The following is a 17,018-nucleotide window of genomic DNA, read 5'->3' as shown; positions in this document are numbered from 1 at the left end:
AAAGGATTTGGCCCCCTTGAACCTTTCCACATTTTGTCACATTACAGCCACAAAAATGAATCTTATTGGAATTCCACGTGAAAGACCAATACAAAGTGGTGTACACGTGAGAAGTGGAACGAAAATCATACATGATTCCAAACATTTTTTACAAATAAATAACTGCAAAGTGGGGTGTGCGTAATTATTCAGTCCCCTTTGGTCTGAGTGCAGTCAGTTGCCCATAGACATTGCCTGATGAGTGCCAATGACTAAATAGAGTGCACCTGTGTGTAATCTAATGTCAGTACAAATACAGCTGCTCTGTGATGGACTCAGAGGTTGTCTAAGAGAATATTAGGAGCAACAACACCATGAAGTCCAAAGAACACACCAGACAAGTCAGGGATAAAGTTATTGAGAAATTTAAAGCAGGCTTAGGCTACAAAAAGATTTCCCAAGCCTTGAACATCTCACGGAGCACTGTTCAAGCGATCATTCAGAAATGGAAGGAGTATGGCACAACTGTAAACCTACCAAGACAAGGCCGTCCACTTAAACTCACAGGCCGAACAAGGAGAGCGCTGATCAGAAATGCAGCCAAGAGGCCCATGGTGACTCTGGACGAGCTGCAGAGATCTACAGCTCAGGTGGGGGAATCTGTCCATAAGACAACTATTAGTCGTGCACTGCACAAAGTTGGCCTTTATGGAAGAGTGGCAAGAAGAAAGCCATTGTTAACAGAAAACCATAAGAAGTCCCGTTTGCAGTTTGCCACAAGCCATGTGGGGGACACAGCAAACATGTGGAAGAAGGTGCTCTGGTCAGATGAGACCAACATGGAACTTTTTGGCCAAAATGCAAAACGCTATGTGTGGCAGAAAACTAACACTGCACATCACTCTGAACACACCATCCCCACTGTCAAATATGGTGGTGGCAGCATCATGCTCTGGGGGTGCTTCTCTTCAGCAGGGACAGGGAAGCTGGTCAGAGTTGATGGTAAGATGGATGGAGCCTAATACAGGACAATCTTGGAAGAAAACCTCTTGGAGTCTGCAAAAGACTTGAGACTGGGGCGGAGGTTCACCTTCCAGCAGGACAACGACCCTAAACATAAAGCCAGGGCAACAATGGGATGGTTTAAAACAAAACATATCCATGTGTTAGAATGGCCCCGTCAAAGTCCAGATCTAAATCCAATCGAGAATCTGTGGCAAGATCTGAAAACTGCTGTTCACAAACGCTGTCCATCTAATCTGACTGAACTGGAGCTTTTGCAAAGAAGAATGGGCAAGAATTTCAGTCTCTAGATGTGCAAAGCTGGTAGAGACAAACCCTAAAAGACTGGCAGCTGTAACTGCAGCAAAAGGTGGTTCTACAAAGTATTGACTCAGGGGGCTGAATAATTACGCACACCCCACTTTTCAGTTATTTATTTGTAAAAAATGTTTGGAATCATGTATGATTTTCGCTCCACTTCTCACGTGTACACCACTTTGTATTGGTCTTTCACGTGGAATTCCAATAAAATTGATTCATGTTTGTGGCTGTAATGTGACAAAATGTGGGAAAGTTCAAGGGGGCCGAATACTTTTGCAAGCCACTGTATTTCCCCTACTTTTTGAAGGCTAAAACAGGCGTCAAGTTTCCCACTGCAAAATTAGTTATTGAAAATACACATTAATAATGTGGTATGCAAAAATTACCAAAGTTAAAATGAGTGCAATGAATGTTTCAGTTTAAGGCCTGTTTTGTGTCTGGTATAAAATGAGATTAACTACACCCAGACCCCATTTGCACTGACGGAGCTTTAAATGGTCTTTACTAATACCTTTTGCATTAGTAATACACGTGGGTGTAAATGCTAAAGAAACTAAGTGTGATAAAACTAAAACTCGCTGAAAAGAAATGGCACAACATTATTACCCTACAAACCACAACAGTAAAACTAGAGTATATTAAGATCTGGATGAAAAATCAGGGAAAATGACATAAAATTGAGAGAGTAGACTGTTATGAAATGAATTACACATTTTAAAATATATTGTAATGACATGGAAATGAAATGAATACGGATGTGTTTTGTTTTAAAATGACTCCAAATAGCCTGTAAATTTAAAACATACATAAAATATAATTTTAGGTTATTTTACAAATGAAATAAGATTTCAGGCTGATACCTTTTAAAACAGCTACAAAAGAAAGTTCACTTGGATGTGGACGCTCAGATAATGACATCTCAAAACTAGGTTTGTCTTGACTGGAGAAACACATTGTGATTAAATTCAAAGGCTGATCGGGAAGTCATTACTAACTGGGTCATTTTGTAGTCTATTCAAGCTAAGCTTAGAAATAACAGTTAAATTTAAACAAATCATGAAAAATATGATACACAACATTCAGAAAACAACCAATATCAATACAACTTAATTAGAAGTAAAATAAAACTGCCTCACTGTTACAACAGAAGGGAATTATCTCTCAAGCTTAAAAACATGAAGCAAAAATTGGGTCATTTTTTCTCCTTTGGCAATCTGGAGAAAGTCCGCTTTGCTTTTATCTCTTTTGCTACATTTGAAGCTCAAGTCTTCACTTTTGCTTTAGTCATAAGCCGCTAACCACTGTGACTTGTAAAATATTTACCACCGAGGCACAAGCAGAACTCGAAATGTAAATAAACACTGCCCTATTACCAAAAAACAAAACATTAAATGGTTGGAATTTCCTTTTATTCACACAGCAATTTCAAGGCAAGAATAGTATCTGTAATCTCACTGCATCAAGTTTAGTGTGTTTGTCTGAAAAAGATCATTCTAATTTCTTTTTGCATGCAGTCACAGTACTTTTCAATATAGATATAATACAAATAGATATATTTGTATAGTGATGTATTCAATGTTGCACTGATATATACATTAGATCATTAGATACTGTTAATTTAGAATACCTTGTTCCTATGTGTAGGACATTATCAAAATGGTCACAGTGATGAAACATAAAAGACTAAAAAGATTTAGGGTCAGATTTATTAACAATCCCAGCTATGTGAAATTTGTGACTGAAAAGCATGCACGCAGGTAGGAATTATAGAAATGGCTAAGGTTCGACACGTGCAATTTATTGCAAATTGCACTGTATTTCACACGCAATAAAAGCATGTGTTATTATGATCGATAGTTGGCGCTAAAAGCCTCAATTTATTCGGGATGCCGGGGGAAAATGTCAGAATGAGCATGTAATTGGAAGCGTTGGATGCAAAAAGCTATGAACGTGGTGCCAAAATGTTGCATCTGTCTTGACATCTGTCTCTTTGCACAGTCTTCGCCCTGACATGTTAACAGTGACACACTGGAGTGAGGGAAGAGGAGAATCCCAATTCAAAAGGCCTACAAATGCGTATTGGAAGCCAAATTAGCTTTTATAGTGAATGATGGGCAGTGTTTCAGCCTTTTAGTCCCATTTCTCCACAAAGATTCTTCAAAGATAAAAAAGTATCTGTAATTTTTTTCCTTTCAGCAGAGAAACAAGCAGAGCAGCTTTTTTGGACTTCTACCTTGTTGTTATCAGGTCTCTTAAACACCACATTCAAACATCTGTCAAAATGAAGCAATCACTGGGATTTAGATTCAGACATATCTAATGACTGAATCTTACAATATCCAATTACGGGCTATGTGCACATTTATGCAAATGGAACATTAACAATTGCTTCATTGATATATGTATGGGTCAGAATTTGGCAGTAAATAACTGCATTCTTCTGAAAATCATACATGTCAAAAGTTACAGATTTCAGTTTTAGCTTTATTTTGTGGATTAGCTTGTAATAGATTAGACAAAGTTATCAGCGGAGTTAACAATAATATGTAACAGAAGACTATATCAAAAACATACTGATTCTCCACCAGCTGCCTCTTTTTAATTTGATGCCATTCTGCTTCCAGAAGGAAACATGTGCACAGTCCTAAACTTTAACTATTTTAGTTAACATATTATTCATCCCTTCATTGGGGATGCTCTTGGTAGAATGTAGATTAGTCAAAAACGATCTGTACACATCTTTGTACACTGTTTTGAAAACGCATTAGATGACAATGGAAAAAAAGGCTAGATATCTAAACTGTTATGGACTAGGTAATATGTTAGAAATGAATAGATGCTGCATCATTTTGTGGAAATGGAAATGATCGACCATCAAAGTGCTTAATTCAAAGACACCCCAAAATCTGAGTGAAAAAATGACCCGGCAAGCTAGTCCATTTTGCAGAGATTTCATTGCAGTAACTCAAAATGGTACTCAGTAGTTTGTATGGGCCGCACTTGCGCTTGTATGCATGCCAAACACCAGGTCATGCTCTTAATGGGTCGACACATAGTATCCATGGGCTCTCCTGCCAGATCTGGACCAGGGCATCACTGAGTTTCTGGAAAACATGAGGTCCAGTAGAAAATGTGGGGCCCTCAGCCATCCTCATGATGTCTTTTCAGATTGTTTGGTCATAGAAATTCACACCAGTGGCCTGCTGGAGGTTATTTTGTAATTCTCTGATAGTGCTTATACTGTTTGTAGTTGCACAAAGGAACAGATACCGGTCCTACCGATGGGTTAAGGACCCAACCCCATTCAGCTCTCATAGTGTAACTGCCTGTCTTCTGGAATTTCCTCCATGCTCTTGAGACTGTGCTTGGAGACAGCAAATCTTCCAGCAATGGCATGTACTGATGTGTTATCCTGGAGGAGTTGAACTACCTGTGCAACTTCTGTAGGGTCCAGTTATCGCCTCATGTTATCAGTAGTGACACTGGCCCTAGCCAGATGCAAACATTGTGGAAAAACTCTCATAGAAGATGAGGAGAGAAAAATAAAATAATTCCTGTTTTGGGGGCTGTCCAATATCCTGAGGTTTAACTGACTTTTTGCTATACTCTGATTAAAAAGTGATCCCTAAATTTGAGCAGTGTATATATATTAGTTCCGAATTTCCACTCCCATTAGTGGATTTTTACCATTTTTTTTTTATCTGTTAATTTGGTCCATTTGGTAAATCTGGGCCTTAGGCTGTTAAAAGGTTATGATTTCTAAAGAGATAATCTTACTACAAAAACAATGAATTTTACTGCAGAATGACTCTTTTTGACTCTGCGATGGCCACGGTTACAGGGAGTCGACACTAAAACTTCTATAAACATTCATTAAAATCTTTAAAATTAAAATGTTTAATGTTTTCTCACACAGTTGGACAAACACTTTAAACATTTATATCATCAGTGAAATCATCGGCCTGTCCTGATGTGTTATTACAGTTGCAGTCCCTGATCTTTCCTGTTGTAACATCCTAATATAATCTGTTAATAATTTTTCTAGCAAAAAAAGCTTAAATACTTACCAGAATGTGCCAATAAGACATGTCTTAGTGACTGTGAGAAATATCAGCATTTTCAGGCACAATAAATAGACACGATTCAAGATGGCTTTTGTTTCATGCAGAACACACATACATTACATATTATTGTGACACTTATAAAACCTTAATTAACACGAAGTTATCAGAAACTGTCAAAGTTGCTTTGTTTTCTATGTCAACACCTCTTAAACATTTCCCTTTAAGAAAATAGAGCAGGAACCACCCCTTTATCATTAGGGAAAACACATAAAATAATGTGTATATGCTTAATCTGCCTTAAAGTGGCAAAAACATAAATTTTCATCTACTGAGTCAGCTGCAATTGTTAGCTTAAGGTTCATAAACATACATGCTTGGGAAAAGGGAAGGTAAAAGGTTAGTCTTTCATTAATAGATACAATTAATAGGTAATCTACCTTTTGAAGATGAGGGCAATGACAAAGTCTGGGTTGACTCGGATTCTCCAGTCGCACTCTTTCCCAGGCGGGTAGGGCTGGGGGTAGTTGGGAGACAGAATTACCCCAGAAGGACCACTGACGTTACCGCCACATGTTGCTGAAGATGAGAGAGAACAGTGAGGGGGAAAAAGGGAGAAACATTATTGCATAGCATTGGGCTTGGGGTTATTTGGACTCAGAATAACCCCTGATTGACCTGTCATATAAAACCCACAGAAAGGCAGAGACAAAATGAGTTAGTTGGTAATGGCAAGTATAGCAGAAATTGGTGAGGACAGTGGGAAAAACCCCTAGTGGACAATATAACCTCCAAAGGTGGTTGCAGACAGCAGAAGAGAAAGAAAGAGGGAGAGAGAGAGACTGCGAGATTTAGTTGCAGAGTGTAGGGCTGGGGGTAGTTAAGAGAGAAAATTACCCCTAGCGATCTTTTATCCCACAAGAAGCCAGAGAGCAGGAAAAAGATATTGGCAAGAGAGACAGAAAGATGCATTCAAGCAGCAATTTGGTGATGTGAAGGAAGAGTTAGCAACACAGAGATGTGTCTTGGGGCTGGCAGGTGGGTGTGAATGGATTATCAACAGTGAAATAGAAGTAAACAAAGGCATTAACACTTGCAAATCACTCACAAGCAGAAGCACATTAACACACTAAGTCCATTGTGCATAGTCGTGTATAGTATGTTTCATCTTGGGAGCTTTTGAACACAGAGGACTCGCTACCTGAAGTGAAAGTGCAGGACAGGGAAGCACCCTCTAAGTAAAGCGAAAATGGAGCGAGATATGAGCCCAACATTTTATCTACATTCATGCAAACCTGAGGTCACTAGCAAAGAGTCAAAGGCAATATCAGGGACAAAGAATAATGTGTTTCACACACATGGTTACAAGGCAATCTCTGGTCTGTGTAACTCTGCTGGAGGACTTCTATACACTGGTGGCTGATAAGAAAAGCAAAAGGCAACAGAAAAGGAGACCGTAGCATCTAACAGTAAGCCAGCTGTCTGTGGTGTCTTGGTGCTAGCTGGGTGGCTGACAACACGAGCAACCTGCTACTTCAGGAGTTTTCAGTGACTTGTGAAATCTGTCCGTTCTGATCCTTGAATAATTGAAAATAATGTAGCTCAGGACCTTGAATGGTAATCTCTTTTGATTTCCACATCCATCTACTCTAACGTGACACACAATGTCACATGTGAGACAAAACTGAACTGGATGACGCAGTTTATCAACAAAATGAATGTGACACATTAAGGCCATGTAGTTTGGCACCTGAGCACTGTTAATTCAAAAAATATTGGCATGCAGCATTATAAGTACGTAGGCTGTCTGGTGAGAAAAGCTGCTGTATTAGTGATTGTATTATTGAAAAGCTCAATGAATTTAATTAATTAAAAACATAAGGCAGGTTTCAGGGCTTTAGGCCATGTTTGTCCTTTAGTGAAGAAGTCAAATGCTTAAGAAGAGCGTAAAGAGGAATACAAAGACATAAAAGCATGACAGTGCAAAGGAGCAAGTGCGCCGGACTTTCAACTGTTTAACGTGGGAACTCAATCAACATTATTTCCATCATTCGACAGTGCTACAGATCAAACCTCGGGATAAACATACCAAGGGTGTTCAGTGTCCAACCCAAATATAACCTTAGGTGGAGTCTACCATTGTGTAGTGTTCAAATGTACAAAACAAAACAACGAGCCACCACAAAAATGCTACTAGTGCCTTTATAATATCCATCCATCCATCCATCTTCTTCCGCTTTACCCGGGGCCGGGTTGCGGGGCCAGCAGCCTAAGCAGAGAAGCCCAGACCTCCCTCTCCCCAGCCACCTCCTCCAGTTTATCCGGGGGAACACCAAGGCGTTCCCAGGCCAGCCGAGAGATATAATCTCTAATCTAATCTAATCTAATAATATAATTCATCATATTCTGTTTTTTTAGTGTGCTATATGATATATATAAGCCCCCAAACAAAGTGTAATGTATCACGTGAATTAACTGAAGGTCCAGCTTGGCAGTAAGAGATCCACAAAGAGCTGTACACCTACCTACACATGTTGGAGGGTCAGGGTGCCAGTAGAATCTGTTATCCATTCGCACACATGTGATAGTATCTTTGCCCTGAAGCTGATACCCTGGGTCACACTGGAATGTCATACTGTCACCAGGTTCCTTACTGTCCCCGTATCGAGAACCATTGACAGGAATGCCGGGGTCGTTGCAGGTCGTGGCTGTTGTGGCTGGAGAGTGCAGAAAACAAAGGCAGACAAATATTGATGTACTAGGAGCACAGAGAACAAAAGGAACTGAGACAGATGCACTCAAACGTAACATTACTGCCAGTGTCGTACTGTCAGCAGCAGAAGCAAAAACAATACACACACGCATAGCAGAGTGAGTCCAAATGGAGCTTATTATTATGTTATCATGCTGACAGTGACTAATATAATTACTCTACTTATCAGAAGTAGTGATATCGGGAGACACATGTGGTCACACTGACCCCAACAAGTTAGGTAATTTTTGGCTCTGCCTTCGAGCTAAGCAGCGTGCTAAGTGGGGATAACTAGATTTAGATGAACTTACATTGCCCGTTACTGCACAATCAGCCCTAAGGTGCTCCAAATACTTTAAGCATTACATATCTACAAATAACATTTCTATTTATTTACTTTTAAGATAGAACAGATAAATACGATTTAAGACTTAAAAAACAAAAACCTATCTATAACGACTTTAATTTTCAGAGTTCATCTTAGTTTGGTGTTAAAATGGCACAAGCATACTTGAGCACACAATTCACTTTATGGGCTTTAAAAATTGACATTTTTTCTTTTTCCTATTTTATTTTAGCTGAAACTGAAAATGCTTTATAAGAGTAACTGAACAGACGAGATTGAACAATGTAATTTTATATGTACAATTTTACATTAAAAATGTTATATATAACATTTCATAGGTATGGTCAACAGAAACAGAGCCAAATATAAAGGACCCTGACTCCGACATTTCATTTGGTAAAATAGCTTGGTTGCCTGTTGGTTAAGTACAACATAGTGCTTTGATCAGATTAATAATTGTCTAAAGAGTAAGAAAAAAATGATCTATGTTAAAAAAAATACAGCATAAATTGGATATTAAATATTGTCCCTTTCTGTTTTCTGAAATTCCAGCACTGTTTAGAGAAGGGATATCTATCCACCCTTTGGGACTGGACCCCTTAGGGGCTTAACATATAAATCTAAGGTGTTAAGTCAAGAAGTAAGGAGGAAAAAAACTTGGCCTTAAATAAATGCAAACGGTGGAGAATACCACCTCCTAAATCAATGTGGAGGTAAAAATATAAGGTCATTACCATAGTAATGGAATAATAGGGCTATAATTATGATGTTACCAAGGGCAAATATTTATTGTTTTCCACATGGAAAGAACGGGATGATGTGTAAGGATGGCGAGAAAGAAAAAGCGAGAAATATGTAGACATAAATTTGTATTACTTTAAATATTTGTAGAAAACCTGACAGTTATGCGTGTTGGACTTTTGTGTTTATACAAACCTGTATAAAGAACAGGTGTGTACGAATGGTCTCGTGAACAATCAGTTGACATTCTCGCCTAGTTGTTATGGTACTTTCTAAATCCTTCTTTCTCGGTGTGCCTCTGATCGGTTTTGGTGCCATAGTGGATCAAAAAGATTTAAATCTAAAAGGAGGATGCACAGACATTTTGGGGTCTACTGACTCAAATACCAAAGGGCATCTCTGCATCAAAATGGCACAACAACCATGCAGGTTGCCCTGGGACAAACGGCAGCAACAGCTTAGGTTCAGTGAGCTCATCTTAAAAAAAAAGGGGAAAAAACCCCCAAACACAAACAAAACAAAAACAGAAAAATCAATTCATTAACATTATCTACAAAATAATTAACAGAAAACACAAGACTACAGTTTCCCAAATAAATCTTTCATGCTCTAAAAATGAAATGAGACACCGTCTCTGGTGGGCTACTTCAGTACTTACTGAACATGGCTCCCAAGGTGAGATATTAAATGTCTCATTTGATTCTATGACTAAAGCTTTTTCAGAAATCCTGTTAAATTCCACATTAATGCCAGCTTAATTTTCTTATAGCCAAAATAGGGTTTATATGATTACCACAAAACTATATGGATGAGTGGTGAGTTTTAACGAAATTAATAGGTAATTTTGTAATTGGCTTTCCTTCATAAAGGGATCTGAGGGGTAAAGTAGGGCAGACCACCCGAATTACAGATTTAGTAGAATCGTGTTACATTTCTGAGCAGTTTCTCGTAACTCAAATGTTCTTCTTCTACCTCATGTTTAATGATATCAGTATAAAGAGAAAGCTACTTACTGGAGAACTGTATTGAGAATCCTTGCTTGCTGATGAAATAATCAGAATCAAACTGCAGCGTAAGTATGTTGAAAGTCGAGTGGATGTCTTCAGGTAACGCTGGCCCTGACCATTCTTTCAACAGGATCCCACCATCTGATGGTCCCGATGGGCCATCCCAAACTCTCAGAATATCGTGGCCAACCTCGGTGTCAAAGACAATAAAGTGCAGGCTGAGGAAACACAAAAATACAAGATTGTTTACTTTCACATCAACAGACTTATTTATTTATAAAAAAGCCAGTTTCTATTCTTCAATCCTTTTGTGAAGCATTACCATTAATGTAGAACAGGAAATACCCCAGATAACTGCAAGTCATTGCGACATTACTCACGTGCACTTAAATTACCTGATAGTTTTTCCTGTATCAGCCTCTATAGTCCAGGTACAGTGGAGGTTGTTGTCGTATGGAGCAGGATATCCTGGAGACAGAATCCGTCCAGACACCGCACCAGTTATGTGACCTCCACACTCAGCTACAAGGACAGGAAGCAAGAAGATGAGAGTGGAAAAAAGTGCATATTTGATGCCTTAATTTATGCAGCTTAAAGTGTCAGCAGCTGAAACACATCCATCCATTCACTAATGCATATTAACCAAGATATTTTAAAACACCATAGCAGACATTACTATGCATAATAAAAGAAAGCATAAAGGAACATTGGAGCAAGTACTGCATTTTATGATAACTTGTATAAAAAATAAAAAAATTTTGAATCCACATTTTTGCACAGATTTGACCTATTAGTGGCCATGTGATCCCAAACTTTTGATCAGCTGTAAAACAGCCTGTTTCAGTTTAAATTGCATGCTCAAAAAATGTTTTGTCTCACTCCCATTTCTTTTTGTTGTATGTTGAAGCTCTACTTGGGACCTTGTTAAGATCTAACCACGCAAAATATGATTTTTTGCCATTTTCCAAGTGGTCTTAAACGTTTGATCGGGACTGTATTTGACTGGGTCTTCTTATCCTCGGGTTGGTTTGGAGAAGTAGGGTTTCCACCAGTTTTAGATCTGGCCCGACATTTTGGCCCACTGAAGACGATTTCTCTCTATAAAACCAGATCCTACATTAAACATTTTATGGTTGTCTTTGTATTAATGTTTCAATTTATCTCTATAAGATGTAGCTTCTGTTCTTCGCTGTAAATTGCACTGAGGTGTGAAGGTCAAGTTAAATGAGATTCAGTTAAGAACTGCTTGAATCGTTAAATCAACCTTGAATTATCCAAGCTTTTGGTATAGCGTTTCAAGGCTGGCAAATAACTTTGATGACTCTTTTCTGTTAAGGAGTTCAAGAAAAAAGTTTACAGCACAAGTGAGTTTTTTGTTAATTTTATATTGTTTTTTGTGGACAGAGAGGTTAAAAATAGTGAATATGGACAAATCAGGGGGCAAAGCTGGTAAGAGATTTAAACTCATCATGGTAGCACATAGCGCAAGAAGATGACTGCTGTTTAGGTATGTCTGTGTGTGTGTATGTACATCTGTGCATGTCTGTGTGTTTGTTTGTGTGAGTTAAACGTGCATCATTAACACAGCCCTACAATCTACAAAACCATGGCAACCTACTGTTGTTGCATTACCCTGGGCAGAAAGCACACAAATCAGAATTTCCATGTGAAGACAAACACAAAGGGTACTCCAAGAGACAATCACACACAAGGCCAGGAACATACTTGAAAACATTTCTACAGTTACGCAAGCACATCCAGACATGTGAACACACCCGCCAGCATCCACAGTACAACAACATAGTTGTTTCTGTCCCTGGTGAATGAAAGCAGGAAAAGAAAGGCAACTATTCTGTTGTGTTTTTATCACTCTTGCTGGCAGATAGGACTTACAACACAACTTGCAAAGTAAGCCTTGGCCAATTTTCAGAGAAGAAGTTTTAAAGATCAGGCCAACAGGTGTGGAGAATTTTGATGAGATATTTTCACACCGTTGCAAATTTAATTGCTGTTCTGGCTTTGACATATACTGATGAATGTACAGGCAGAGGGAAGGTAGTTAAAGTTTTTCCACTTTAAAAGAAAGATAAAGAGTATAGTTTTGCTTTACTTTACCTCTGCCTTTGACATTAATTATTGTCATGTAAATTTTGATGAGACTGTGTTGCCTCAGTGTAGACAGAGGACTGCAGGAGACTCAAATGTAAACATTTACTGTATTTACTTGGTAGAGTATCAAGGGGAACCAGGGGAAGCACACATCCTTACAGGTCATACTATCACCACAACTCTGAGCTTGTCATCACACTGGGAGAATGTTTATACTTTAGACAAATATTCTGTTCATCCCTTTATTCAGATAAAGTACTTTGCAATATTTTGCCTGCAGCTCAGCTTTGTGACCTTAACATGGCAGCATACACAAATAAACAATATTTATATATGCCAGGGAAGGACTTCAAGGCCAATAGAATCCTGCATGCTGCTCTGGGCTTGACCCTTTGGGACCTTTCCAATAGAAAAGCAGAAATCTTATCTCAGTAACATAATTTGCAACGAAAAGACTATTTCTGTTGTTGAAAGTAAAATTATGTAGGACACAGAAAAAAGTAATGTGCCAAGCTATGGTGAGGCGTAACTCATAATAAATGGACACTGTACAAGAAAATACAAAAGATCTTTTTTTTGAAAAAAGATATAATTATCACAACAGTTTTTTCCAATAACAATATGTATTGCTGTAATGAAACTGTTCCATGTAAAGATAATGTGTGAGTGAGTGCTGTAGTAATGAAAGTTTATACACATGTGTGAACTTAAAAGTAAAAAAATATGCAGGCATTTATTTAAATTTGATCTTTCATGTTTTTTACTTTTATAAAGTTGTATGTGAAGAGGTGGCTTGGTTATTGTGTTCATGTCTTGTGTTTTTATAAGTACATGCAAAATTGTAAATTTATATGTGTTGTATGAAAACCTGGATTTTACCAAAACTGAAATATTGTCGGAATAATTTTCCCCTCTCCTTGTCAGTTTGAACAAGGAGAGGGGGAAAATGGAAAAAAGATATTCTCAAAGTAGCAGACAACCACTCTTGGTATAGAAACAGCCTGAGGCAAACCTATCTCCTGATCTCCATGCTTATGCACATAGATATGGGAGTAAGCAAGACAGACAGTGGAGGAGACAGTCAGAGAGGCAGAAAGACAAACACTCCAACAGACAGACAAAGGATGAGCACGCAAAGGTAGCTACAGAGGTAGTTAGCCCAGGGCTCTGCCAGCAAGTATTCTCCCGGTTGCTGGCTTACCTGAAATAAGGCAGTGACAGAACAGCTGCAAAAATTTTACTGACTGCAGAGGCATTCAGGGTCACACACACACACTCTTCGCCATACACATCCATTCACACACATTGTTTTTAGTTGCCATTAGAAACCACAGCTGGGTATAACCCACATGACAGACTTCAGATGTACTGGCAGGTTACAAGACACATGGTTAAGCACTACAGTGGGGAATTCCAAATTAACATGTGCTCTGTGCCCACATCTACTCAGCAAGATGGAATACCTACAGGAACTGTGCTTTCATTTCCAAAATATGCAAAGCCACACAATATTTATGAACAAAATAGGAATTATGGACTTTAAAAAATTGCAAATTTCCTTTAGGGGGTTCAAAGCTAGCTACAAACAATACACGTAAACAAACCTTCCATGCTTCACTGGAGGTTGCTGAATGAAAATAAGGAATCAGAATGACCAGCTGTACTTGTTGTAGTTAAAATATGAAACAGCTTTTACACACTTAAAAGCAAGAGAGGGAAACAAGTTAAAAAGCACCTGAATCTCTTGGCATACTTTTCTCAGAACTAATTAAGAGGTGCTAAATGTCAACTAAAGGTACAGCTATCCTCTGATAGTTTATCTGCCTGAAAACGTTAAGAAATGCCCAAATATATTTTAAATGGGCCAAATACAGTTTAAAAACTATTTTTACTATCTGAAAAAACACTGTGTGCAGTCATGTGGTGGTCAGTCATTGCAAAACTGATATACTGTAACTGCTGTAACTGTCTGTTTGTGACATTTACATTGGAAATGGATGATGATTCTTTTATTTTTAAATCTGTGGTCAGCATTCTCAACTACTCAAGTAGTGTTGTTGGAGTTGGAGAGAAGTGCAGGAGGGCTGTCCTTTTTTAAAAGTTTCATTTATCTTCATTTCTGTCTTTTCTTATTATTTATGATTCTCTGTTGCAGATTGAGTCAGAAGGGTTGAAGAAGTGATTCCTATTAAGAGGACAGTTTTAATCATGAATCATCAGTTTCATACGGGTGTGCAGTAAGTTTGTTTAACAACGAAAAACTTTTTTTGTTTTATATCTGAAATGATTGCTATCTAATTTGACTAAAATGAATTTTGAGCATGCAGACAAACAAACTTTGTCATTATACAACTTTAGAAAAACAGCATGCGGTCAAAATTAGGTTATATAGCAAGCAGTCTGTATAGTCGTGCATCGAAAAAAGAGTTATTGCAGCTCTTCTATGACATAATATCTCTGTTTGGTCGTATTTTACCATAATTTTATTCAAGAAGCAACAATTTCAGATGAATCAATATTGTTTCCTACATCACCTTCAGTCTCTTCTGATAGAATATTCTATTTGCTGTGCATGCTGAGAATAAAAGAGAAAGCTGAGGCTTCTGTCAAAGTCTCTGGCATAAAATGCTCTTCACACCTTCAGGGTACTAGGGAGTTGTCTGGCTTACATTATAAATTCATCACTTCAGAAATCACCCTTTATTTTTGCATCTTAACCACGCAATCCTTAAAACAGAGAGCACGATGCACTAAAATATCCTACCTGATGACAACCAGATGCCACAGTGCATGTAATCTCATGTGCACAGGCCGATGATCAGAAAGGCCAGTTTTTATGCAGAAATTGTATTAGAACCACTACATTTCCCACAGTGTTGAATCAGTCCCCCACACGCTCTTTTGAAAGTATTCATTTGTCTGTTGACTCAGTCACTTGTTCTCGCACACTGTCTTTTGAATCATCATGCTGCAACTCAGAAACAGACATGAGTAGCTTCTCCCTGCTATATCACTCACTGAATTGTATGAAAAAGAGAGTTGTCCAGAGGTTAATAATTCAGATCTTGTAGTTCTGAAATATTGATGCAGAAGGGAACCTACACATATGCTGGCATACTAACCGACACAGGAAGGAAGCGGCTTGTCCCAGACGCGTCTGTCACCACTGAGGCAGGTGAGTGTACTGCTCCCATGAAGACTGTATCCAGGGTTGCAGGAGTACAGGACAAAAGTGTTGGCATAATGACCGTCATCCTGGATCTTATAGCCATAACTAGGGACACCTGGTTCCTCACAGCGTACTAGGTCAAAACCTGGGTGGAGACAAACACACAGGGATATTGATTAGGTCTTCCTGTCCATGCTGCAACACTACCTTTCACACAGGATGATTCTATTCTGGACAAAAGGACATAAGGTTATTGTATTCTTCTCCAGAATCTCAATACGTCCTACAGAATTTCAAGGTCTGAACACAATGTTAATACAGGTACAGGTCTATACAGGCCAGAACATCCAGACTGGCCAACAGCCTGTATCCACAGGCTGTGAGGCTCCTGAACTCTCTGCCCCCCTCTCACGGACAATAACCATATCCAACTTCTTAATAGCAATGAACTGGTCTGCATTGGTGCATCATATCTTTATTCTCTTCCCCCTCCTGCCCCCCCCCCCCCTTTCTTAAATAGATAACTATCATATCTGATATCATATCTCACAGTACAATAATATTGAATGGGTTGCATTGTTGTATTTTGTCATGTTTCTCAGGTCTTTGTCTGAATTTCTACGAACATTATTGCTAAGGATTGTCTTATTGCATTGGAGTCACACTGGGTTAAATATGTACACTTGGGTTTTAAGGGGTATTTATTATTTTCTTCTTTTTTTGGGTTGTATGGAAGCCCCAAACGCAATTTCATTGTTCTTGACAATGACAATAAATAAATAAATAAATACTAAATACTAAATACTTGTGACATAAAATTATAAAATTATGCTTCTTTCTGTGACATTCAAAAAAAAGAAAAGTTGGGATTCTCACTTTCTGAAAATATAATGAGAGTTGTAATGGTAATGGAAAGCATTGTCAGTTAAATTTATGCAGTGAAAATGTGGAGGGAAAAAAAGCATTAAATGATAATTTTACATCCCACATACACACAGAAAAAACAGAGTTTCTAACTTTCTAAGATACACAAGAATAGAAAAACTTCCTGCCATTAAGGCAGATGGTTAAACAAAGACACAAGAATGCAACCAACATATGCTTTTTTCCCCCCTCAGGTCAGCTTATGATAGATATAGCATTCCCACTCAGATAGGGGTTGCTATAGGGACAATAAACAGTGAGCTGTAAAAAAGCTCTTTATTCAAGAAGATTCATCAGTTAGCAGCACAGATATTTAATTATCCAATAAAGTCTGCGATACTTAAATTTCTACATGGTAAATTTCAGCTTTTGTCAATGAAAGTTTAATGACATATTTGGCAGTGCGTTGCTAAATTGTTATGATGATCACTATGAGTCACTTGACTGTTGGGTGATGTTATTATATGTAAACCTGCTAAGTTTTTACTGCTTGCCAGATTCAGGGCATAAAATGAGAATCCACTCAATCTATACGTTTGACTTTTGTGTTTAGACCTGTCAATTCAGTGAAAACAGATTCACCTAATGGTAGCACTTTATCAGTAAC

General features: G+C 38.2%; 1 protein-coding gene across 2 annotated transcripts in view; it reads right to left on the bottom strand.

Annotated features, from left to right (window-relative positions):
• Positions 1-17,018, bottom strand: part of LOC146583171 (CUB and sushi domain-containing protein 1-like) — a 456,826-nt gene that overhangs the window by 88,902 nt on the left and 350,906 nt on the right. For both annotated transcript variants that reach the window (XM_085268026.1, XM_085268032.1), the window contains exons 26-30: positions 15,441-15,632; positions 10,605-10,731; positions 10,216-10,427; positions 7,889-8,080; positions 5,804-5,942 (exon numbers count right to left, since the gene is read on the bottom strand). In XM_085268026.1, coding sequence (XP_085124152.1) covers positions 5,804-5,942; positions 7,889-8,080; positions 10,216-10,427; positions 10,605-10,731; positions 15,441-15,632 — 862 coding nt within the window. The remainder of the gene's footprint in view (positions 1-5,803; positions 5,943-7,888; positions 8,081-10,215; positions 10,428-10,604; positions 10,732-15,440; positions 15,633-17,018) is intronic.

The sequence above is a fragment of the Mchenga conophoros genome, linkage group LG1, assembly GCF_057382185.1.
Source record: "Mchenga conophoros isolate Kocher_MC1m ecotype Shallow Benthic linkage group LG1, M_conophoros_male_GT1.1, whole genome shotgun sequence".
Classification (NCBI taxonomy): domain Eukaryota; kingdom Metazoa; phylum Chordata; class Actinopteri; order Cichliformes; family Cichlidae; genus Mchenga; species Mchenga conophoros.
The sequence above is the reverse complement of the archived record's forward strand: the minus strand, read 5'-3'. Positions and strand labels throughout refer to the sequence as shown.